This window comes from Ambystoma mexicanum, chromosome 4p (genome assembly GCF_040938575.1).
Source record: "Ambystoma mexicanum isolate Mex_15411 chromosome 4p, UKY_AmexF1_1, whole genome shotgun sequence".
Taxonomy (NCBI): domain Eukaryota; kingdom Metazoa; phylum Chordata; class Amphibia; order Caudata; family Ambystomatidae; genus Ambystoma; species Ambystoma mexicanum.
In genome coordinates this window covers 231,225,405-231,251,718 of record NC_090927.1, presented here as the reverse complement: position 1 = coordinate 231,251,718, position 26,314 = coordinate 231,225,405, and the positions used below count along the sequence as shown (strand labels likewise).

The 26,314-nt window shown below is 43.7% G+C and overlaps 1 protein-coding gene across 2 annotated transcripts in view; it reads right to left on the bottom strand.

Annotated features, from left to right (window-relative positions):
• Window positions 1–26,314, bottom strand: part of PKHD1 (PKHD1 ciliary IPT domain containing fibrocystin/polyductin) — a 4,356,595-nt gene that overhangs the window by 2,093,109 nt on the left and 2,237,172 nt on the right. For both annotated transcript variants that reach the window (XM_069605754.1, XM_069605755.1), the window contains exon 41: window positions 8,344–8,469. In XM_069605754.1, coding sequence (XP_069461855.1) covers window positions 8,344–8,469 — 126 coding nt within the window. The remainder of the gene's footprint in view (window positions 1–8,343; window positions 8,470–26,314) is intronic.

The following is a 26,314-nucleotide window of genomic DNA, read 5'->3' as shown; positions in this document are numbered from 1 at the left end:
TTCCATTCTGATGCATTCCCAGCTCTACTATCTCCCTAAACGGTTTAGATCATGAGTAATACATTGGAAGTGTTTGTAAATAATAACACAAGGTTGCAGGGGGCTGGGGGGAGGTGTACACAAGGGACGATAGGATGCAGAAGCTTCTAGTAAGTGCAGTGTTTGTAGAAGTTAGACAGTCTAAGTGGCAAAATGTACTGAACCGCTGCTATTTTGGAAGCTAGGCCCAGAACGTCCAGGTCCCAGTACCAGGGAATTATAGATGTAGGCCTTAGCAGTAATACACTCTCCCATCCCCGATCCCTTCTCAGGCGGTAGACTAGAATGTCATTCTATCAATTGAGATATAACCCTTCATTGTTTTACACTGCAGGCCCATGTAAACTCGAAAGGAATACAAACACGAAGCACAGGGATGATTGAGCCTGTCCCTGAAGGACAATCTCATGGGAGGCAGGGCAGAAGTCTGGAGCTACCAAATCACTCTTCCCAGATTCAGAACACCTGTGCCCCCAGACCCACAGTCAGTTTGTTTGAACTACCAGATGCCCACTATCGGAATCCCTAAATCCCTCAGCATTTGATCGATTGGTGTGTCCACAGAGGGCAGCCCAGGGAGGGGGCAAATGGCAAGGGGGGAGCAAAAGCAGAATGCCTTGTGATTTGTACTGCAAGGTGCACAGGTGAGAGTAAGACATTTAGGCCATTAATGGGGAGGTATGGAGGGGGCACCAGAGTGTCTGGGATTGAATGAAGCTCCCCATCTTTCAGAGAGCTATATTGACCTCGAGAGTATCCACTGAGCTCATGTCTAATTACCAGGTGCACATCATGTGGTTGATCTTTGGGGAGAGAAGTTGTCTCAACTAACAAACCAATTGTCTTATGAGGGCCCAAAGCCAGCAAGGCCTAGGACCATGTGGAAGAAAGTCAGCACAAGAAACTGTAGCCAATAATTTGGTGTTTACTTGAGAGCAGACTATATGTACATAGGGCCACACCAAAGAGGATGAGGAGATAATGCAGTATACTAATTGCATCATGAGTGATTCTGCTGCCCTTTAAAAAGCCTTAATTGCTTTGAACTAACCTGTGCCCTTCTTGGCAGTAGGTTTTGAATGCTCCTGCTGAGAATTAAAAACATTGTTATCCATGAAAAAGGTGTATGAAGTATTTTCACTAGCGGGTTGCATTTTTTCTGTGTGTGGTTGTTTGGAGGTCTGCCCTATTAATTTGGTGATTCCAGATTTTCCACAGAAACAGAGAATTCCTGTCTGTACACTGGATTGGGTGCAGCTCCCGGATGTTGCTGGCAATTGATGGGATCCCATGATGGAGGAACTTGGGAGAACGAACAGACGTAAGTGCACCTTTTGCAGGAGAAAACAACGTGGGGAGGGAGAAAAGAGGGAATGTGTGTGGCTGTGGAAGAGTGCGGGAGAGTGAGGTGATTGGTATATGTGGGTGTGCAGAAAGACCATGTGGCAGTTTATTTTTATTATTTTTATTATTGTGGACTAAAAGGATAAAGGAATTACGGTATCCTTCCAGATTGGGGGAAGAAAGCAGCGCAGTATTTTATTGAGACAAAATAAAGCAAGAAGGGTAGATGGAGGATGTTGGAACGATACGCAGTAGTTTTTGTGTTTTTTTTGTTGGTATTGTTGTTGCTTTAGTTGGAATTGAGGAAAGATTTATGTTGGTGCAGTGTGGTGTGGTTAAGATGGAAGTGTGAGGGATGATGAAGACAGTGTTGATGTGAGGAGTGAGTGGAGAAAGTGGGGGAAATGGGAGTATTGGAGGATGGGCAATTGGAACAAAGGTGACTGGAAGGGAGGGGACGATGAGAAGGTAGGAGAGCCGTGGTGCCACTTCACCATAGATGGGTAAACTTCAGAGCAATAAAATAGAAAGCGAGGGTGGAATCAAAAATGGGGCCAGTCACTCCATTAGAATATATGCGTGCTGCTTTACCACTATACAAAGATAAGAATTGAAATGTCACAAGCAGTGGGTGGCCGAGACCCAGCAAAGGACTGTTTCAATCGTGTTAAATGCAAGGAACACATAAGAAAGACATATTAGGGCATATGCACACATTTCTGGCATCCAAATACAATGGTAAAAAGCTTCAAAAATTGAAGTATTAGAATTGTGGAAGATGGTAGAAGACTAAGAAGATTCCACCTCAAACCAAGTGAAATCATCTATAGGAACTTTAATGATAGAGAATATAACTCTCCCCATGGCCCCACAGGGGGTTGATTGTCCTGTCCCATCCAGACCGGGCAAAGTGTACAAACACCCACAAACCCACCACAGTCCCCGTTAGGGTGCTAGCCCACCCGTGCTGCCTTAGGAGACACTAACCAAAGGTATGTCCCCGTGCCTGCCACCGCCCCACCCCTATCACCACCACAGGCTCAATACCAAAATATTCCCATTTCTATGCCATCGGCCACAGCGAGTGAAAATGAAAGAGGAGGCCTTGACAGGAAACCACAGAACAAGCTTAGAGAAACACCTGATATGCAGAGAGTTGGAGCAAGAGGACCAAAGAGAGTTATCTAGAGAGAGAGAGTTTGATGTAGCATTGTCCCAAGCCCCGGAAAGCCCCCTTAACCTGGGGAGTTCCTGCCCCCGTATCAAGGAGCCCCATGACAATTTACTTACATTGTTTAGAGCTGGCCTTATTGACGACTCAAATAGAACCACATACATATCCACCCCTGTGCCAACAGTAAGCCAAGACCCAGGCCAGGGTAATTATAAGCTTAATGAATAATACGTTTACTTAATTACACATGCCACCTTCACTATGGCGAACAACAAAGCTTCAATTACGAAACAGGTGAATATTAATTTCTGAGGTTTAGAGTAAACACAAAGCACAGTTTAAAAGAGAACACTTTACACATGGTTCATGTGGTATTTTGTTTAATGTCCTGCACACTTTAAAATACTTGCAGTTCTGTAAACATAGACTTAGACAAATGCATGTGGCAAGTAGCACTCTGTTTCTTTTTCACCCAAAAGCAGTGCAAAATCCTTTTACTATCACAGACAGGAGAGAGTGTATATTGTACACTATAAATTACACTAGTTTCACTTTTGCAAAACACTTCTTCCCCCAGTACCAAAACCTTTGCAGCAGTGATATGCAAAACCCCTCTGTTTAAAGGCCAGGTCTAGGGAGTGGGCACAGTTTAGGAATTTCATTTGGTGCCTAACAAACTTGGTCTATTATTATTACTGTTACCTACCTTTACCTAACTGTCTGCTATGCAAGGGAGCTATCTGCCCCTCTTACTAACGTGCCTATGTCTATGCGTGTAACTGGTTCCACAATAGTGGCCTGATACCCCAGGGTTTAGTCACTTTACAAATGTAAAAAAATAAATAAAACAAATAAATAACTAAATAAACAAAGGGCACCACTTTTGTTTAATACAATGTTTAAGGACTGGTGACAATTGTTTTTTTTTTCATTTTAGGATAAGTTTACCTTTTAATAAAAAGAACATTTTGGGAAGGAGTTTCAGTTGGGAAGTTTGTTTTTAGGGACAAGTATCTCTTTGCTTCAACTACAAGGTTTGGGAATGGAACAAACACCTTTTGTTTTAAAGGCAAGGTTTGGGAAGGATGTCAGTTATCAATTCCATTTTTGTGACAAGTATATACATTTTGTTTAAAAACAAGTTTTGGGAAGTGGTATCAGCTGGGCATTTTGTTTTAGGAAAGGATACCCAATTTCATTAGAGAAGTCCGGTGTGAACAGGAAATATCAAGGCACCCCAATAAGTTTAAATGTGTATCTTGTATTTTCCAGCTGGGAGAAAGGTGGAGGTTTCAAACTCCTCCAAACTCCCCCATCATCAATCTAAATTAATTAAATAAATCTTCAGTCAAATGCGCTAAGGCTAAACACAATGTGCCTGCCCCCCCCCCCATTATTTAGGCATGCAGATCCCCCACCCTCAATTTTGTTTTGGGCAAGTTACTTGCATGGGATTTCTCTGAGTTAAGTGCACAGGAAATTTAGCCAGGTTCCAGGACCCTCTCTGGTGAGAACGCTGGGCTCTGGTCCTGATACTTCAGTCAAAAGTCGGCACCAGCTTCCCCTCTCTTTGGCTCTCCTTAGCTTTAGGATTCCCAATGGCTGTCATCCCGGGCAAGATTACATCTTCATTAAACTTTTCCCCCCTGGTGATTTTAGGCAAGTGTGCCTGGAAGATTTGGGTTCCTGTTTTTGAGGCAGTTTTTCTCCTTGTTTAATCCCCGTCTGCATATAGCAGGTACTTTTAAATGTATAAGCCACACCTCAGATTATTACAATGAGGAGGTGCCAGTTAATTGGTGCTAATTTTTCATTGGATGAAGATCCTCTCTTACCCCTACCCAGAGCCAACCCCTGTGTGCATATAGGCCAGGGAGTTCCCTGATTGAAGTGAAGTGGAGAACATCACACATATATTTCCATGGCAATTTTTCCTCAAAAATTCCTGACATGGCAACATTTTTATATCAATATTAATCTTCCCCTCATCGTGACAGATCAGGAGAGGTCACTCTCGTTTCAGCAAGTTATTGTACGGGCATGCTATGTTTTGTCACCCATTTATTTGAAAACTAATCTAGTTTGGAATGTGAAACTTCATAACCAGATCTCTAATTTAATAAGTCACTAGCTTCCCACATTTCAGATTTCTACACTTTTCGAGGCAGCTAGAAACATCTTTTCACTTATAAGATTAGTCCCAAGAAACACATGTGTATTCAATGTGTGGCACCATAATCGCACTGAAATTACCTTTAAAATGAAAACATACACACGTCTGTAACTATTATTATCTCAAAGTTATGGAATAAAAAGACATTTTCAATTAAAGTCAATGACCATATATTTTTACATATAAACAACAGTTTCATGTTTTGTTCTTGGTCCCATCCCCTGAAACCATGTGGTCCATGCATGTGCATTAGGCTGTTGGTTGAGGCTTGCAATACAATGATCAATCACTCTGGTGGGGCCCACAAGCTGTGCAAAAGGAGACAGCAAAGATTATATCTTTCGTTAGGAATGGCAACCCCAAGCAAAGTCAGTTTAGTCCACAAAATGTTTTCAATTTATGGTATTTTTCAAAGTCCAGATTCACTTGATTGAAGTCTCTGTTTATTCAGCCCACCAATAAATTCCTGTCACACTCTGGCCACATCCTTCTGCTTGGACTTGAAAAGTTCAAAGCAATTGTTGATCAATTGGGAAGGCCTGAGCAAAGCCAGGAGTGGGGGAGTTTGTTGTGAATCTATGTGTTCCAGTCAGCCCCACTGTCTATTATGATTGTCATTTTGGCTACTCCAGAATACTTCTTTTACTTTGCAAACAGCAATCTTTATTAATGTGTTAGACTTTAAGTGAAGGGCTGCTGTTCATTTTGGTCACTCACAAATATATTTGTATTATATTATGTCCATTTTGTGAGCTGAAAAGTGGGTTTTAGTCACCTAAAGGAAAGATATTCACATGTCTTTGAATTTCATTGGCAAGGCCCACTTATTTAAATGTCTGGTGCCCAGCATTTTGATGTGTGACAGTTTCAAAGAAAATGCTGTGGTTGTCTCTGAACCGACACTGTAATATGTCTTTCCCATCTTTAGATACTTCTCTGTGTCATTTTCAGCAAGACACATATTTTGATTCGCTAGGCCTCTTCGCTGTGTTAAGGTTTTGGCTGCCATGTATATTCCAGTGTGTCTTTTCTCATTAGGCCAATTTATTTCACAGTAAGCCTAGGCTGTTTTTTTCTTTTGTCATGATGGGGCTGTTATTGAACCCCACATGAGTCCCCCATTATTTTTAACAGGGTGCTACATGCAGGCTTGGGGATTATACAAGTGCCCAGGAGCATTGTCCAGTGTGTGGACGATTTGCTAGTATGCAGTTCAAGCAAACCTCCATTTAGAGCAGACTCCATCACCCTGTTGCAATTGTTGGCCAGCCAAGGGTACAAAGTAGATAGAGCCACATTAAAGTATTGCTGTCAGGAAGTTGTATGTGTAGGCCAGCTCATTTCTGTTCAAGAGAAGAGAATAACATGTAAATGTGCAGCCGCTGTGCTCAGTACACCCCACCCAATGACAGTAAAATACATGCAGAAGTTTCTAGGTCTATGTAATTACTGCATTGCCTGGATTTTCGACAACACCACTTACACATGACTGTTGCTACAGATGCTCAAAGAGGCCCAGAATGCAAAACGTACCATCTCATGGACAGAGAACATGCTCACTAGCTTTAATGAACTAACATAAGTGATTGCCACAGCTCCAGTGTTAGCCACGCCTCAATACACCCAGGACATCTACCTCTTTTCACACTCTGATGGGCAAATTATGACGCTAAAGAGTACAATGGGCCATAAGCCCTTAGCCTATTATAGCAGTATGCTGGATTCAGTCATGAAGAGCCAGTTCCCATGTAAACATGCAATTTCTGACGCTGCATTTGCCATAGAGAAGTCTGCAACTATGACCATGGAGTACCCAGTAACGCTGTATGTAAAGCATGCAGTTTGTGCTATTTTAGAAAGACCTATATCCACATTGACTACAACACGAGTATCAGCTTATGAAATAATACTGTCTAGCCCCAATATTCAGTGCAATGTAAAACAGTGAACCCTGCAGCCTTTTTAACCGAACCTATTACTGAAGGCAATGAAGTACATGTCTGTACCACTTATGAGGGACCAGATGATGACACCCCAAAAGCATGTGACTATGCCCTGGATTCGAGAGAGGTGTTCTTTGTTGATGGGTCAGCAATAACAGACAAAGAGACAGGGAGAAGGCATACGGGCACAACTGCAGTTCGCTTAGTAGATGGAGAATATGAGAGACTAGTGCAGAAAACGTTGCCCATGCATTATTCGTCTCAGGCAGCTGAACAAATTTCATAAATAGAGGCTGTGTAAGCATCTCAAGAGTGCAGAGTAACCATTTACTCCGATTCGGCGTATGCCACTACTACAGTACATGCTGGCTTGGCCCGAGGGGAAAGGAGGGGATTGAACTGAGCAGATGGTTCCCCAGTGCAGTATGCTGCCTTGTTAAACAGACTAATACATGCCCTGTCATGGCCCACTTTAGTAGCAGTGGTGAAGTGCACCGCCCACACTAATAATACAAATTACATTTCTTTCCGAAACTTCACAGCGGATACAGCTGCCAAACATGCAGCTTACCTTCCCATACCCAACATAGCAGAATATCCTGAGATTGCAAATATGCAAGTGCAGTTACTACCACCATATACATCTTAACCAACTACTGAAATAATTGAGTTACAGTTGTGGCAAAAAGGAGGGTGGGCACAATCACCAACTGATTTAGTTTGGAGGCAGGGCACAACAGGTAAGGTGGTAATGCCCTATGAGTTGAGGGTCATTGCTTTTGAGCAGCTCCACTATCCTTCTCATGCGTCCAAATAACATATTGTTGCAGACATGCAAGAGGACGGGTTTGTCTATTGGACGCCTGAATGACTGTATAGACATGGCATGGCTGATACAGATATGTGCTTGGGATGTTCTCACAGGGGTGGGAGGGGGATATTAGAACACATGCAATGGGAATGTAATAAAGTGAGGCTCATCTGAGAAAGGTTAACCTTGATATTGAACAGGGTGCTGAGAATGTCACTTGATCATGATTTTGATACTGGGAGCTAATCAGCTCATTGATGACTTAATAGTTGCACAGAAAACGTGGTTGTTTAGAGGTTCTTTGATGGCTAAGAAATTGATCTTGAGACATTGGAAGTCAACGATTCATCCCGAGGAGAGCCACATGGATTGAAGTAATGGGCAAGCTTGCAATGATGAAAAGGGATATTTGCAGACATCAGAAGACAAACAAATTGTTTGAGAATACCTGGGGCACATTTTGGGAATTGTACTAATCTCTGTGACACTGTGGGGGAAGGTGGGGTGCGTGCGGTACTGGAAAAGTGTTCTGTAATTTAGTCAAATGTAAAAAAACAAAATTTCTAAAAATACATTGCCTGTGTTCTGATAGTGGTATACTTTTAAATATGCCAAATCATGAGCTTCTTAGGATGGTTCATTGAATGGTGTATTTACGTTGCATGAATGAAGAAGTTAACTGTTGATGTCATCCTCAAGGATTAACCTGATTCTCTTCCAGTTAAAATCAGTTATCTTTCAGTGTCTTTATGTCCAAGGGTTTAGAGCGCTTTATAAATCCACAAAATAAATAAATAATAAAATCAGATATCTTTCAGATAAAATCGGTTATCTTTGTAATCTTAAACTTATCACTTACTCAGCAGAATCCCATGGCCGGACACATTATGCAAAATGTTATTCTCCACTCGCATGTTCGATGTGCTAGAAAGACTAAGACCTCTGCCAAAGGAATCACGCAGAGAGCACCCTCGGATGTAAGAACCTAGAAAGAGAAATGCAAACAGTGATCAATCATCCTCTGTGTTTCTCCTCCCCTTTACTGTGACACAGTGTCAGTGCATTGCCCTTGGAATGTGCATACGTGAGGCATGCATGAGTTTTCTCTCGGCTTTGTATAGTGTAGCATGCATGGTTCTGCTGGATACTGCGATAGACTTAAGACCAGTGTAAAGTCATAGGGCGGTGCTAGGGATACATGGATGAGGCTTATTTTTCATGAACAAAATGAAATCACAAACACCACAAAGTTTTGAAGGACCTACAAAAAAGAAATATGTTGCAGACATTGCATGACATGAAACATAATAGCACGGCAAAGGCACTTGGAACATCGTATATGGAAAGAAGGAGGGTGGACATGAAGTTCCATGTGAAAATGTATTGTTTAGTGCCTGGTAAACCACCCAAAATGTGACCTGCAAAGATTCCTGCATCACTTATTTGAAAGTTCAGTGACTCAATACAAATTCATGAGTCATGTTTTGGTGGATGAACCTAGTCAACCCACTCACCAATGCACACTTCATCCCTACCTCCTGCCACATCACCAACTGCTTCACTTCCACTCCAACCACACCCCAACAAATAGAAACAACCTTTTTTTTTATTTATATAAGTAGAACATTGGTTTGACATGCCCCATGGCATCCGGGCAAAAAAAGAGTGCAAACAGACACTGTTAAGTTCTTTAATGTTTGCTGGGATGTGAACAGCAGGTGAATGTCAGTGTTTGTAAGTATAAGGGCCTGGTCTGACTGAAAATACAGGAGAACACATAGAGAAGCTATTTGTGTAATGAGAGGCAAACAGGGTTCCTTTTTGTCCACCAATTCAAAGATGCAATCTCAAGCAATCTCATAGCCCATGAATGGTAGGCGTTACCTAGGTAGAGGAAGGAAAAGAGGTAAGCAACATTGAAGACAGGCCAGAAGGTACTGTTAAATGAATAAATGTGTTTCTTGGGGTAGAACAAAAAAATCAGCATTTGATAACATAACATAAATATCGTTTTGGCAGATGCTATGAGGCCACAAAACATGGTGGCAGTCCACACTTAGATAAAAACTGCTAAATCGGTTCAAAATGATGGTATCCCTGAATATATCTCTGCAGGGAATGTGGTATTTTGGGATCTCAAGTTGACCTTTACTCCACCTGGCTACAACACATCCACCTGTACATACGAATGGGCTGTTTATTGATATACCTTTCCACTACGTGAGGTGGATATGACTGGTCTTTGTCCAGGTTCTTCATCTTTAAGTCCTGGGAAAGAACCGGGATGAGATATATCTAATGACTCTTGCATAGTCCACCAATTCTTTTTTCACTGTGTGGGTAGAGGCAAGGTGTTGTTATTGGTTTCTCGAAAACAATCAACAAACTGGTCTCTAGAGGGTAATTCTAGTTTGATGTGTTCTTTATAACTGGTGGGAGGTTCATGGGATTCTGCCTTTTCCCAATCCCATATTGGAGGGTTTTGGGAATAGTAATTAGAGTGCCAGCAGTCCTGGAGTGAAAACTCTCTGTAATGATGTGGGGCCTCCTGCAAAAGTATGGAAAATGTAGGGAAATCCTGACCCACAATGACCTCCTTGTGGAGCCCAGGAATGATGGTGGAAGATATTAAACATGATTCACCCCTAATGGTAATGTATACAAGTATTTTGGGGTATGTCTCTTTCCCATAGTGTACAGAAGTAACTCTAACTAGAGTAGTGTACTCGAGGTCCGTTGTCACAACCAGGTCATCTCTTATGGTGGTTTGCTTACTACCCGAGTCAATTAACGCCTTCACTTATTTCCCATTCACCCAGGCTTTTTCATAGGTGAAGTCAGCAGAAGACTGACATAAACATATGCTGAAGGTCTCTAAATCTTCTTTGAGTTCTTCCCACTATTCTCTCCTTAAACAGCCTGTTTCCATAGGTTCTTCTTTTAAATTATTTGGACAATGCCTGGCCAAATGCCCAGTTTCTCTACATGAACACAGATAAGGGGAGGTGGTTTGCTTCCTTTAAATTCCTCCATTTTACTTTCTCCTCTAGTACTAGGGTAGGATTTTTTGGCTTCTATTCTTTTGTTCGGTACCCATTCCTTGATTTTATATGACCCTCCTTGCTTGTCTACTCCCTGAGATTAGTGTCGGTGGATGGGTTTGTAATTTATCCATTCCTGCCATCGATGTACCGAGTGGAAGTGCTTGCCTGCATCAAAGTGGTTTTGTGCAGTTTCAATGGCCATGGCTATGGTGGGTCGATTTAATTGTAATTCCTCCTTTTGTAGAAAAGGGGGCAAGGAACTGGTGAACTGTTCTAATGTAATCATCTCTATCAGTTCTTCCAGAGATTTGTTATTGATCCAGTGGGCTATGGTATTTTTGATACATTCACCCATTTCAAGGGGTGTTTCTCCTGGATTTAATCTAATGTCCCTCAATTTTTGCTGATAGAAGTTACAAGTTTGGCCCACTCTTTTCAATAACCATTCTTTTATGGATACAAAGGTGGCTCCTGGGCATGATTGAGTAGTTGGTAGGCCGTCTATAGTTCCCCTTTCAACGGGGGTCCCAAATAACACCTTTTTAGGTTTTCTTCCCATCCCAACTGTTCGGCCAATTGTTCAAAATTCAGAAAGAAGTTCCCTAGGTCTTCGCCTTCTAGGTATGGTCGAAGTATCCCTTGTCGTAGTAGGTTACACACTGATTCTTAACACCATAAGCATCCCACTGCTGTCACCAGGGTAAAGGACTGGAGGGGGGTATCTGTACTCCTGCTCTCTATATGAAAGAGTAGAAGCACAGAGCACCCCAGCAAAGATTCTCTATTTGGTAATGTTGGACGAGCAATCAAGGCTTAAGCTCTCAGGAAGTGATGCAGGCTAGTTCTTAAGTATAATGAAGTCCCCAGGCCCCCACAATGGAATGTCCACACACTATATTAGTGATAACACATTTCTTTATAAAAATAAGGTTCAAGTTATATAACACAATAACACACTTTGTGCTCAGGCAATACTATAATGATAAATGTACAATTTGTATGTGGTACCACAATTACTCTTTGACTCCATTAAAATGCACCAACTGCAGACAGTTTCAAATGGCATACAAATGCATAGCAAAGGTATCAACCATAGACTTGGGAGGAAATTAAGTAGGTTAAACAATTGGCAGAATACTGAGCCCTACCACTAGGCACAGTTCTGTGTGAGTATCCCTCCACCTGGGAAACCAGTAAATAAAGTGTATCAACAAGCCCAGTCCATATACTGCTTAGCAGAGTCTTATTTCCTTCTACAAATATTCTACTACCCCAGTGTACCTGGTTTAGCAGAGTTCGACGTTGGGTCGTCGATGGATCCTTCTTGAGTGAACTCCCTTTAAGGCAGGAGCCAAGGATCGTTGAGATCCCTCGAAGAACAAGGTGAACAATGGCGTTGAGGCCGCAGCTTTGCTTCTGGCGGTCCTCGTCGATGATCGGTCGTGGACGTGCAAAGATGAGGCATGCGGTGAACCTCGACGACGATAGTTAGTTGCTGCAAAGAGTCAATGAAGAACGTAGGCCCAGCAAGGGCATCAGGTCATCAGCGTTTGGCGTCAGTGATCAGGACTCGACCACGGCTGGCTTTCGGATCTTCATCTGCATCTTTGAGGACTTCGGGTGGTGGGATACCCACCGGCAGATTTTCCTTGGTTTGTCAGCGACCTTGACTTTTTCCGGCAAGACAAAGCGGTTGATGGTGATAAGTAAGGGAGTCCTTGATTCAAAGTGTCTTAGGCAATGGAGCGGTGCGGCTCTGGTCGATGAGGTTACAGTGTTCCTCTGAACCCCGGGCGACGGTGGTGGTCGTCGATGGCCTCGACGTCCTGGCGCTCCACATCAGATTCCTCAGAGGTCCCTGTCTCCGGTCGGCAGCCTTTCGATGACTGACTTCCAGGGAGCCTTGGTGAAGGTTAACTGGTGCACGATGTTCTCTTATAGCTTGGGAAGAGGTCTCCTAGCCAGGTCCTCTCTTAGATCAGTACTCGAAGGCACGGCAGCTTTCAGATTACGTCAAAGGAAAACAGCAATAAACCTTTTTCTTCCTGCTCGGCTTCGAGATGAAGGATCAAGTTTCGACTTCAGCTTCTGAACAATTCCAGTAAGTGAGAGGTCCCCAGATATACTGTTCTGTCTCTCATTCACACTGCTGGGCCAAGCTCAGCAGTCAATCACTCAGAAGGGCATTCTGGCAGGCAGGCAGCCAATCAGGCTCACAGTGCATTCAGTCCGTTTTTCTCCATCCAGTCACTCACAACAAGGAATGTGGATTGGGACAAGAACCCAGCCATTCAGCACTCCACACTGCATTAATACCCGTTTCAGGCAGGGCTGGCTCAGTCATTGTGTCACACACCAGAAACCAGACACCCATAACATGGAAAGCATATTGGTCACACACTCCATTCACCCAGGTCCCACCCCAAGGGTGTACCCACAACATACAGTCACTGGGAAGGCTACAGCCAGTCTGGCCTGGAGTTCCCCACAATACCATATATGGAACTTCCACCCAACAGTCTTCAGGGGAAGGGACAGAGTCAGGGCTTCCCAGGACTTTAGGAAAACAAGGTAACAGGCAAATGAAAGCAAGAGGCACAGGGGCCATCTTGTCTCCTATCAGGAATCAACTGATTCCAATGGCAGGGCCTTGGTATCCCAAAATGGAGGATACTCAGAGCACCTGTCAAATTCAGCATGGAGCTGCCGACACCCATACCCTGCTCTGTGGCCCACACACAGGTGCCAAACAACATACACTAGGGGTACAGGGTTGTACCCCCACCCATGGGTGCCATAAGGGTATCCCAGCGTCTGTTCACCAAACCAAAAAGAGGATGAGCTGCACTGCCAGGAGTCCCACATGGACTGCTGTGCAGAAAATAACACAGAATGCACATGATAAAAGGAGTACAGGACAAGGACATGGAGACCCTGTCCCTCCAATGCATTTCCAGCATCACACAGGGTAAAGACAGTGTGGTGGATGAGGGGAGACTAATGGTTCAGGGGCCTAAAATCCTAGAATGCAGATTAATTTAGCATGATAGGAAATGTTGTTTGCTCATGCACATCTGAATTAGTACTAAGTGATTTTAAACAAAGGAATGTATAATATAATCCGTTGTTGGTGCCTGCCGATGGAAATGGGGACTAAAAGAAAGGTAAATTGGCACATAAACGTATTGCAATTAAAGTTGTCTCTTGAGGTGTGGCTATGATGAAAGGAACTGGCACCAGGCCAGCAGAGCAGCTAGAGACATGGGTGGGGCGGCCCTACATATCGGGATTGAGTGGAACGGCAATGGGAGGCAGAGTGCTATGGAAATGTGCTGGTAAAAAAGAGAGGCAGGTTCAATAGCAAGCCATTGGATAAATGGAACAAGGTTAACGTCTGAGGAGAGACACAATGATGGCTAAGTATAACATGACAATTGTAGACTTGCAATGTCATTTGCAGCTGGCTTATCTGGAAGAGGGAAGAGACACAGCACCGAGATGGGTGTTAATGGTAAATGCCATACTTTTGTGATAGAAAAGTTGATGAGGTAAGTGGTATTGAAGACAGAGTAGACAGTGTTGTTAAATGAGTCAGGAAATGTATCTGCGTAGTGCCATACATTCACCATAAGCAAACATAAGTAGAAGAAAGTTTTGTTGCAGCTGGATCTGACTTGCCAATGGCAGAAGTTGGTGGCCTTGTAGCTGGTCTGACGGCTCGTCTGGCAACGCATACAGAGCAGTGGTATAAAATGGAACAGTTGGATGCTTTGTAACCTCCATTTTGCGTTGGATCCTGATCCTGCTAGAAGACCCGGTTGGAATGTATTGTGTGAATCTTTTCATAAGATGTGTTCTTAACAGTACATGCAAGAGTGCTGAAATACTATGAAGGTACGAGAGAAGTTGATATTAATGAAAATTACTCAAGAACTGTCAAGAGGCAATGATACTGGATGTCCAGAAATACCAAATGAGCATGTTCAGGGGATTGTGGGGGAGTTTGTGAATGTTTCAGAGGAAGGAAGCTATCAAGTAAAAACAGAATTTGAGTGTCATGCAAATACCTGCTGTAAAAGCACAGACATTTCAGGTCCACGGGCTTGACATCTGTTTTGCTCTCTAATGAGGGAAACAATAAAGTGAAAAGAAAAAAAACATTTTCTCAGAGTTTTCTCTGCATTACTATTCATACACTGATGACACTCAAATCTCGGTTCGGCTAAAATAACCTGTTGAAGCAATGGACAGAGTGCTATCCTGTGCAAATAAAATAACAAGTTGGATGCTGGATAACAAACTCCAACTAAACCCATCTAAAACCGAGATTATCCTATTTGGGGTAAAGAAAAAACGGGCTAACGTCGTCCAATTTGTTTCCTGTCCCACACTTGTTGAGATTCCAACATCATTTTCATCCAAGGTAAAACACCTTGCATGTATTTGGCAGGCACATTTAAACTGTAATTTTACAGTTTACAGCGAAATTGTTAAAACTGTCAGTTTCTACCTTAAGTGGTTGAAACCTTTGATACCACTTATTTCATATAAAGATCGCTCAATGGTAGTCAGTGCAGTGGTGAACTCTAGGTTAGACTATTTCAATGCTCTGCTCTTGGGAATTGCAAAGGACCAAATACAGCGGTTACATGTTACCCAAAATGCTGATGTCAGGCTTGTGTATTCACTGCCCAGACTCTCAGCTATCTCTCAGTTTCAAAGGAATATTCACTGGTTACCGGTACAGCAGAGGATCTTGTTTAAGGTTCTCTGCTTAATATTTAGATGGATTCATGGGTCTACCCCTATTCATCTTTGCACATAGATTGTCGCCTACCACCTAGACCGTTGCCTTCTATCCTCAGGACAACATATTTTTGCGGTTCCACAATCAAGATTTGTTTCGGGGGGCGATAGATGCTTCTCGTGTATGGGTCCGCGGGTTTGGAATTCGCTGCCATTTGATCTTAGGAAAATCAAAACCCTCTGTGCATTTTGAAAAAAGCTGAGGACCGACCAGTTTGAATATCTGGTAATTTGATTATCTGGAATGCCTACTTTTAATACTATACTAGCTGCACCCAGATGGAATCTTTCTTGCTTGGTTCCTAAGGATATGCGCATTACAAACATACAAATCAAACTACGGCACATTTGAATTGCATTGTTAGCAATATGAGAACCTTTCGCTGCTGCATTTCACTATTTTACATCAAACTATTTTAATTGCTGGAGTCGATATAATTACCTTATAGGCAGAGGCCCTTTGAGTGGTTAACATACCTTTTGGTTTTTCTAAAATTGCAAATAATGCATGTTCAACAAATAACATCATGGAGCATCCCATCACTATCATGTAGCCTTCTGTATGGCGAACGTTGTGGCTGCCAAACTTTGTTTGCATGGAAAGTGACCTCTCATTACTGGGTCCAAAATCCCACTGTAATATGCAAAGGGTTTGTACCCAATGTAGTTCTCTGTGTAAGTACTGCTGTCATTAAAGTACCATCTGTGTGTGAGTATAAAAATAATTGCTCTGCATAATTGGGGATCCCTAGAACTGGAGCCGTGCAAATGGCTTTTTTCAATTCATTAAACCATTCTTCCATTGCTTCAGTCCAAACGATTTTCTCTTGCATAGCCTGTGCTTTCTTCAAGGCCTGTAAAAGCGGCCTAGTATATAAGCTATAGTCAAAGACCCATGCTCTGATATAATTACATTGCCCCAAAAAACTATGCATCTGGTTTATCGTGTGTGGCTTGACTGTTTTTTAAATGGCCTCTGCTCTTTCTGGGGTGACCATCTTTCCCTCATGTGAAATCAATTGGCCTATGTACAACAGTTCTTGTTGACAGTATTGTAACTTTTCCTTGTCAACCTTATATCCTTTGTCAGCTGTTCCACCATCAAGATTTGTTTCGTGGGGCGATAGACGCTTCTCGTGTGCAGCTCAGCGAGTTTGGTATTCACTGCCATCTGATCTTAGGAAAATCGAAACCCTCTGTGCTTTTTGAAAAAAGCTGATGACCGACCAGTTTGAATATCTGGTAATTTGATTATCTGGAATGCCTACTTTTAATACTATACTATCTGCACCCAGATAGAATCTTTCTTGCTTGGTTCCTAAGGATATGCGCATTATAAACATACACATCAAATCAAACTACGGCACATTTGAATTGCTTTGTTTTTTTTTTTTACTTTTCTTTATTGGCATGAGGCAGTAGCAGGCACACAACACAGTATGTTAGAAAATGATGTTACATATTTGTGATTAGCAATGCATACAGGGGTTTTCTGAAGAGGATGGATTAATAGCTCATTGGACTTTACCCATTTCGGGACATACTACAATCTATGCATCTGGCAGGGGGAAGAAAGCAGTTCGATGTCATCCCTACTGTTCAGGTCGCTACAGAAATCTGTCCACACATTTTTCGGACGGGAGGTCATGGGGAGGGAATTGATGTAATCCTCTTTGCAGATTTTAGTCCAAGTGAGGGCCTTCAACGACATCTCGAATGAGGGGGGGAGCGGTGCTTCCAGCACTGTAGTATGCATTTTTTGGCCCCAGCCCCATCCCACAGCCCAAATAGAGCAGCCAGTGGATCAGGGCCGATCTGGATACCAACTATCTCTGATAGGGCTTCAGTCACGGCTTTTCAGAACAGGCCCAGTGCATCACAAGCCCAAAACATGTGAGTGTGGTCAGCCTCCTCCATAGATCTACATCTCGGGCATGCGTGGGCCTGGTTGTGTGCAAATTTCCCCACCCTGTGAGGGGTGTAGTATGGATGGTTAAGGAGCTTGTATTGCATACATCTGAATCTGAAGTTAAGGGAGACCGTGCGTGTATGTAAGCACATTTGACCCCACATTGCATCTGTGATTGCTAAGCCTAGTTAGTCACTCCATGTGTCCCTCGGTGTCTGAGGTGCATCGTACGACTTTATCAGTAACATTTTGTACAGGGAGGACGTTATATACCTCTACCACCGGCTGAGTTGATTATGAAGTGAATCTCGGGCAAATCGGGGGGTTCGTCAGGATAGGAGGGCCGCATGGCGCAAACTGCTGATCTTAGTCTGAAATATTGCAACAGCTCCAGTGCCGAACCCGAGTGCCCAGGTCGCCATGTCTGCAGGGTGCTGAATTTTCCTTAGGGGTATAGGTCGGACAGCGCCCGATAGCCTAGATCATGCCAGTGTCGCATGAGAAGTTTGTCATGAGTGGGGCTGAGGCTCGGGAAGTGCCAAATGGGTCGCCACTTATAGTATGGATGATGTTCGGGGTGGAACTGCAGTAGGCGTCTCCATGCCGTGGTCGTTGCGGCCACGGGATCCGCCGGGGCATCAGTGTGGTATGCACGATGGAGGATTAAGGACATGATGTCTAGCTCCTCGCTTGCTAGCTTCTCAAGTTTCACGTGGGGGGGTGGATCAGGGTATGTGTACAAATGTGAGGCATGTTGTGCTTGTGCGGCAATCCAGTATCGGGCAAGGTCAGGGGCAGTGAAGCCCACTCTCTCGAGTCACATGTTGCCACTTCTTGCGAACCGCACCGGAGTGCCATAGGAATTGGGCACATACGGAGTGTAGGTTCCTAAAGTACTGTTTCCCCGGCCAGATCGGGACATTCTCAAAAATATAGAGAAGCTTGGGGACTATTATCATTTTGATTAGGGACAACTTGCCCGATAGGGAAAGCGGGACGTTACGCCACCTTGACATCCGGGACTCCGCAAGCTCCGCTGTAACAGTGTAATTATCGGCCAGCAGCGAAAATCTAGAGAGGGATACCTGAACTCCGAGATATCTCATCCCGCCTGGGGACCAACGGAGAGGGAATTGGCATGCCGGCTGGTGGGTTGCCGCAGTAAGTGGGAATATTTCGGATTTAGATTAATTTATGGTAAAGCCCGAGGATGTCCCGATTTCGGTGTCAGGATGCACAGTGCAGGTAGGCAGCAGATGACGGGCACTCTGAGCGGGGAGGGCCGCTTCGCGTCGGACGACACAGGCCGTCGCTCCAGCGGGGGGTGGGTTTAGCGCCCACCACAGCGCAGGGGGGCTCGGGCCCCACAGTACCCAGCGGGCCCAAGGGCGGAGGCAGGGAAACTCTGCGGGGCAACGTCGCTCCAGTCAGCACTCGGTCCCAAAGGGCGCAGAGCGCCGCAGGTCAGCCACGCCCCAGGCGAAGGACACCGCAGGTCAGCTGCACCCCAGAGGGCACGCAGCGTCAACTCGCGGCCCTGTATGGAATGGGCTTCAGCCAGGCCCCACTCGAGGCAGCAGGCAAATTGTCGTTGTATGGCTGTGGGGGTCCGATTTCCCTCAGGGATGGGTGCAAGTGTAGCTCGGGACAGCCGCTACACAGGGTGGAGGGTTCTGATGCAAGATGGTGTTTAGAACCTCTGATGTCTTCAGATGATCGTTGTCTGGGCACGGAGCTCGAAAGCTAAGCAGCCATTTTCCAGGCTGCTCAACAGTGCCCCCCTTGAATTGCTTTGTTAGCAATATGAGAACCGTTCTCTGGTGCATTTCACTATTTTACATCGAACTATTTCAATTGCTGGAGTCAATATAATTACCTTATAGGCAGAAGCCCTTTGAGTGGTTATCATAACGTTTGTTTTTTCTAAAATTGCAAATAATACATGTTCAACAAATAACATCATGAGCATCCCATCACTATGCTTGTAGCCTTCTCTATGGCAAACGCGGTGGCTGCCAAACTTTGTTCGCATGGAAAGTGACCTCTCATTAGTGGGTCCAAAATTCCACTGTAATATGCAAGGGGTTTGTACCCCAATGTAGTTCGCTGTGTAAGTACTGCTGTCATTAAAGTACCATCTGTATGCGAAAAGAATTGCTCTGCATAATTGGGGATCCCTAGAACTGGAGCCGTGCCAATGGCTTTTTTCAATTCATTAAACCCTTCTTCCAGTGCTTCAGTACAAATGATTTTCTCTTTCATAGCCTGTGCTTTCTTCAAGGCCTGTAAAAATGGCCTAGTATATGAGCTATAGTCAAAAGCCCATGCTCTGACATAATTACATAGCCCCAAAAAACTCTGCCTCTGTTTTATCATGTGTGGCTTGACTGTTTTTTAAATGTCCTCAGCTCTTTCTGGGGTGACCTTCTTTCCCTCATGTGAAATCAATTGGCCTATGTACAACACTTCTTGTTGACAGTATTTTAACTTTTCCTTGTCAACCTTACATCCTTTGTCAGCAAGCATAATGATTAGCTGAACAGAATCATGTCTGCACTCTTCTTCTGTAGTGCTGCAAACTAAAATGTCATCTACGTATTACAACACAACGCTCTCTAATGCGATATTGCTCAAGTCCATCTGGAGAACTCTGTTAAAAATCGATGGGGACTCACAGTACCCCTGAGGCAGCCTCGTGTTTTTTAATCACACTTGTCTGAAAGTAAACAATGTCAAATCTTGTGAGTCTTTGTATAATGGGATTGAGAAAAATGCATTTTTCAAGTCAATCACCGTAAAATATCGCGCATCAGCAGGTATATTACATAGAATCATAGACAGGTTTGGGACTAGAGGGAACTCGGCCTCTACAATCTTGTTTCTTGGGCAAGGGTCTTGAATTAGTCTCCAAATCCCCCTTTAGATGTGTTCACAGGGTACACTGACATATTACATAGGGACTCTGACTTCACTAAGATACCTTGGTCCATTATGATGGAAAGTTTCTTAAAAATGCCTTCATCTGCCTCTCGAGACATAGGATATTGCTGTGCTGGAGGCAAAATTGCTCCTGGTTTCAATTTAATCTTCACTTATCCAACTCCTTTCAGTAACCCAATGTCATAGGGGCCAGTGGTCCATAATGAAATTGGCACGTATGCCATATCTTCATCAAAATATTCAGGACGCTTCTTTGCTGGCATCATTCTCTGCGGGACCTCTCCCTTAATCACCTTAACCCAATAAGTAATGCACATTTCAAATATCACAAAATCATCAGATCTGTCATCCAAACAAATCTTCATCAATGACGTCAGTCACTCTGCAGCCTTCCTCAATGGCAATTATTGTGCTCCATCGTCTACCCTTACCATCAGTTGCATCAAGCAAAGCCATATTTCCTTGGACTATAGCTGCTTCTATGGCTAAGGGGAATATTCGCCCCTCCTCTTCATCCATAGGTATCTGTGGGCTAAATAGAAACTCATTTGGTATTCTGATGGTTCTGTCACGACCCTCGCCCAAAACGCCCTCTGGCAAACCCATTGGCCAGATGGAGTCAGGACACTGGCCTCTAGAGCCTGGCATCCTCTTCAAAATCCCTCATGGGGCCAGTCCTGACACCTATGGCGCCAGGCTCATACACCATGAATAAACAATGTGCTTGGGAACTACTTTATTATTGTCAGCCAACATGGAGGCATCCACATAGCTTGGTCCCGAAGAACCAAACTATGCAGTGTAGTGTTTTTGGTGTGGTAGCCTAGGGACTACTTTTCCTGGACTATTTTATTGGGGCTATTTAAACCACACCCGAGCAAGACAACACGCTTCACGTTACATTGCAGCTTGCAACGTGACGCTCACCATGTCCAGCTATTCCCTCGAACCTTGGAGAAGCAGAACCTGCAAGGAGCCAAAAGGAACATCATTAGCAGCAGCATCTCACCTGCAGTCTTCATCTTTAAACACGCGCAGCTACTGAGAACAGCTTTCTCGAATCTGCACGCCTCCCGGACAGAATGACCTGAAAGAGGAGGATAGAGGCAACATTAAAGAAAGCAGTAGAGACATTTACAAATTACGAACTGCTCAAAAGGCTTACCTGACTGGTCGCCTCTCGGCTGGCACCACTCCGGACATTCCACTCGCGCTGAAGAACACCGCGACCAACAAGGAAGGAAAACACAGGTTAGCAAAGACAAGACTTTGCAGCGCTGTACATAGCGCTACTTACTGCATCATAGTGCTCTTAATGCACCAACATTTACCAGCAGGGCTCAACAAAGCCAGATCACCGCATGAAGCTCTGCATACCCAAGGGAGAAAAAAAGAGACATTTTAAACAAAGAAAGGCATGCAGGATAGCAACAAATCTAAAGAACAGCAATAAGACCTACCTGAACAATATCAAACGGGCCGGCATCAGTGAAGTAACTGGACCGCACTCGCCCATGATAGACAACGCGCCCCTACAAAGAAGGCAGGATGGAGAGCACGCCTAACTCTACCACAATGTGAGGAGAGGGCGCCAGGGGGACTGAAATCATACGGGGGTGGAGGGAGGATACTTACCCCAGTCGGTCAGTCTTGAACACAGTCCTCCCGTATTTTCAGGCAGAACCTTCCCTGCAGACCACATCAGGGCAAAGCTGAGAAGCATACCAGCGAGTAACCCGGCTTGGTGCCGTCCCTGTGGATACCAGGTGAGCGTAACAGGTTCTGCCTACTAGGCCTGGCAACCATGTTAACAAAACATGTATTCCATAATGGAACACCTCAGGTTCAAGCGGTATTTCTCTAGGCACTACTTGTCCTGCGTATGCCCTGATCATTTTGCACACGTTCAAATAATGCATTCCCGGTGTTGAGCATACTATGCCATCATCTGTAAACGAAATGGTCATATTCATTTTTGTCATTAAATCTCGTCCTAATATGTTGACAGGTGTCTGACTTGAATAAAGTAGTGGCACCTTCATATCACATTCTCCTAGGGAGACTGGTAATTCTTCTGCAAAAGGAACTCAACTTATTGCTCCTGTAAAGCCCTGAGTATTCATTTCATCACCATACATTGAAAATGTGCCCTCGCGTATACATGAGCATGTTGCACCCCTGTCCACTAAGAAGGAAAAAGCTATGCCACCTACAATTACGTTTACCCTTGGCTCCTCATGAGGATTTGGCATAATAGATATGACTGAACACATCAGGTCTCCCAGTGAACTGTCCTATTTCGGGTACAGTCTCCCTCCATCACTCATGAATGGATTTCCTCCATAAACAGTGACACCTCCCATTTTACTTGTCATCGGTTGTTCTGTGTTTGTGTTTTGCTGAAGTTGCATAGGAGATTGCTACGATTGTCCTTGCTGTTGATTACCTGTCACTTGCTGTGGTTGGAAGCTTTGCTGCACTCTCGGCACTTGCTGCTGCAATGTTTGATCTTGAGCAAATCCATTTCCGCTCCGCTGCGAATATGCATGTGGATTTGGCACTACCTGTCTTGAAAACTGAGCATTCTGCACCATCCCTTGGCTTCTACACATATGTGCTATGTGCCCTGTCATTCCACATGTCCAACATACAAGAGGTTGTCTTCCGATCTGCCCATATTGCATGTTTTGATTACCATTTTGCATATTCTGAAACCCTTGCTGCCCATTCTGAAAACCTTCCTGATTATTCTGCCAATACCCTTGATTACCTTGCCAACCTCTCCCTCGATATCCCCTTCCTCTTGGAGCATATCCATTATTTGTCTGATCAAACAGTCTTTGGTTATTTACTTGCGGAATGTGTACTGCTTTCTGCGGGTTTGAACCACCCATGTTAGTTAACATTGCCCCTTCAATGGCATACTTGGATAACTTTTTCTGAACAAACTTTGCTTCTTCACCTTTACATGCATCATTCTTTTTGCAATTCTTTTCCTGCAGGAGTCTGCAATAATGTGTAATGGTTAACTGAATTTCTGACCATGGTTTTGCTTCTATCCCCACTAATTTCTTGAGCTGTTTCTGCACTTGGTCTGGCAGCCCTTGGCATAATATAGAATACAATACAGGTATAGACTTCCCCCAAGCTTCCAGTGTTTCAAGCGCCAATGCGTCTTGAAAACTTTGAATGTAAAGCAACGGATCCTCTCCTTGCTTCATTTTTCTTGTCATTATAGCTACCATATCGGACGTGTCTGGATATAGCACTCAAAGTGCTTTCCAGATCGCTGCTCTACAGTTATTAAACGGTGGTCCTTCATGCGTGGTGTTGACTGTAGTCAAACCAGGGTAACCTCCCCGTGTCCATACGTCATCAGCTCTCTCACCAAGTGTGGCGATTAGAAGACCTTTAATATCCCCTATAGCTAATGTATTCCATCCTGTCATTTTTTCTAACTCATATATCCGTTTTCCAGCACCGGAAGTTAAATTCGGGAGTTTACATTTTAAGTTTTCCCTGTCCATCTGGGGCCATGGTATATACTGTGGCCTGGCCCCTCCGTTTTCCAACAAAGGGAACTGTGACACTCCAAACTCATTATCATATCTCATTTGTCTATCTACTGCTGGAGTAATATTCCCACATCGCTGTTTACCTGGAAATGACCTTAGCCTGCTTACATAAGGCAAGGGACTCCCCCCTCTGACCATGGGGTTGCCCCTTATGTCGGTCTGACTTTGTCAGTGGCTCTGATGATTGGACATAGGTATCTTCAAATCGGACCATCTTACTTCTTTGTTCAAAGGCGAATGTTCTTCTGGATTACATGTATCACTCATCTCTATTTAATGTTAGTCTGTCTAAAGACAGCTCCTTCTGTCTCGCACTACAGGAGGCCTCTTCCGTGTCATACAACTGAGTACTCTCGAGGCAATCATTTTTTCCCATCCTTTGGGCTTCTTTCTGGGCTTGCATTTCATGGTATACTTTATCGATCGTTTCCCCAATGATTTGCGTGTCAAACTCGTCTTCCAGGTTTATTCTAGATGTGCCTGGAAATAACTCTGAAAAGAATTCCTCTATGTCTTCCCATGCTACCCGTGAACTGGGATTTCATACTTCCCTTTCCAAATATTCAAGGTTACACGCTCTCTGTCTCCTTTTGCGTTCCATGTCGTCATCGACTTCTCTGCGCTTTCTCGCCTCTTCTTTTACTCTATCTTCCTCTTTCTTTTTCATATCCCTTCGTTCATATGCCCTTTGTATTTTTTCATCTCTTCGTCTCTGTATTCTTTTCTCTCTTATCCTTTCCTGTTCATCAGCTTCTATTCTTTTCTCTTTCAGCCTTTCTTTTTCATCGGCTGTTCTTCTTTTATTATCACGCTTTCTTTGCTCTTCAGATCTGTCTTGGTTTTAGCTTGCTCATCTTGATATAACTGTTCTCGTTTTTGTCTATCTTTTCTTTTCGCTCCTTCATCTCTCAATCTTTCCTCCCTTTCTTTTTTCTTTTCTGTCCTATCCATCTTGATCTCCGCTTTGTCTTAAATCGTCGATGCCTTTACCATTGAGTTTAAGTAAAATATGACCTCCCAACCATTCGTTCTGTATGAGCGCTATCTCATCAGTTTTATCCTTTTATCCTTATACCCCTTCCATCTCTTTATTTCTCTCCTTATGTTTAGAGATGTGCTTGCTTGATCACTTCTCTCCTTATCGCGTCTCTCCTTGTCCCTTGGGACTTTGGAGGTGATATCTTTCTCGGTATCTTTCTCTGGGCCCTCGTCACTACTTTGCGTAGGTGATTCGGCTATATCCCGTTGCTGCTTTAAGTTCTCTTAATGGGTATAACCCTTCTTCTATCTTAATCTCGTCTTTCATTTCAGACGGGGCAGGTGGAGCAGAAGGCTCTTCATCCCCCTATTTACGTATATTGAGTAACCAATCTAAAGGAGGCCCCTCCTCCTTCTCATGTTCATACATTTTCCAAAGTTCTAGACTCGCTGGGCGCTTTTCTAAATTTTTTCCTGTATATGCAGCATGCCAATATGTCATCATATGCTGTAGAGCTGCTCTCGATAATGATCCGGCTTGGGTCCATGGCATAAACACTTTGTCTGCGGTCCCTTTAACCCATTCTGCACTGCACTGCTTAAGTTTAAGCGCGTGCTTTGGTAGCTGTTTGCAAAGATGCACTAATGGCGTAACTTCTTCCATTTCTTAACCTTTACTTTTCTCTTTGCTACCACTTCCTTATCCTTTAGTTACAGTTTTCAACTTTATGTTTCAATCAACATACACTTATGAGTGAGCACTAATTGTCGCAACCCCCAATCCCGTCACAATGCAATTTTTTACTTTAATCTAGCAAAAAACAACCATCAAAGTTTAATCTTAAAATAATCACATTTCGCGTCTTAACTTCTTGTTTCTTCTATTACTCAAAACATTCAACTCTGACATCATTACACCTCACAACCACATAAAACAAAATAGACAGACTTTACTGGCCACATGGACGTGCACCTCACGATCGTCTCTTAGGACTCGTCTTACCCTTATATTCTGCTCCAATTGTAATTTAGGCTAAGTCCTTCAAGAAAGTCATTAAACTAATCTCGTATCCTATATGTCCCTTGTAAAGGGCTCTGAATTAAAGCTTCTGCTAACACTCTTTAAAGTCTAGGAACAGGGCGTATCCTCATAGCGTGGTTTCACCTCACAACTATTTTCCTCATATATTACTTGGCAACACTCAAGTCAATATCTTTTTCCCATATACATAGATATTACGCTCTTAATCTTGCATTATTTTTATCCTGCCTCCCTCCGTTACTCTCCATTATTTACCACGCATGCATCCGTTTGCCACACTCTTTGGTCTTATTCACTCACCATTCGCATGTTTTTCATCTTCGGACCCTCGGGATCAGTGCCTTTGTTACCGCCTCTTCGAGCTGCTATCCGATACGCTTCTCGTAGATGTGGGAGGGGTTCCTATGCAAACTAGGGGCCCATCAGACCCTTTTCCTTGCAAGGATTTTGTCCTATTGTAACCACTATCCACGAGGAGCTTCACATTCTGTCAGCCGAATGGCAAAGGTTGTGTGATATTACTGAGACTCTAAATT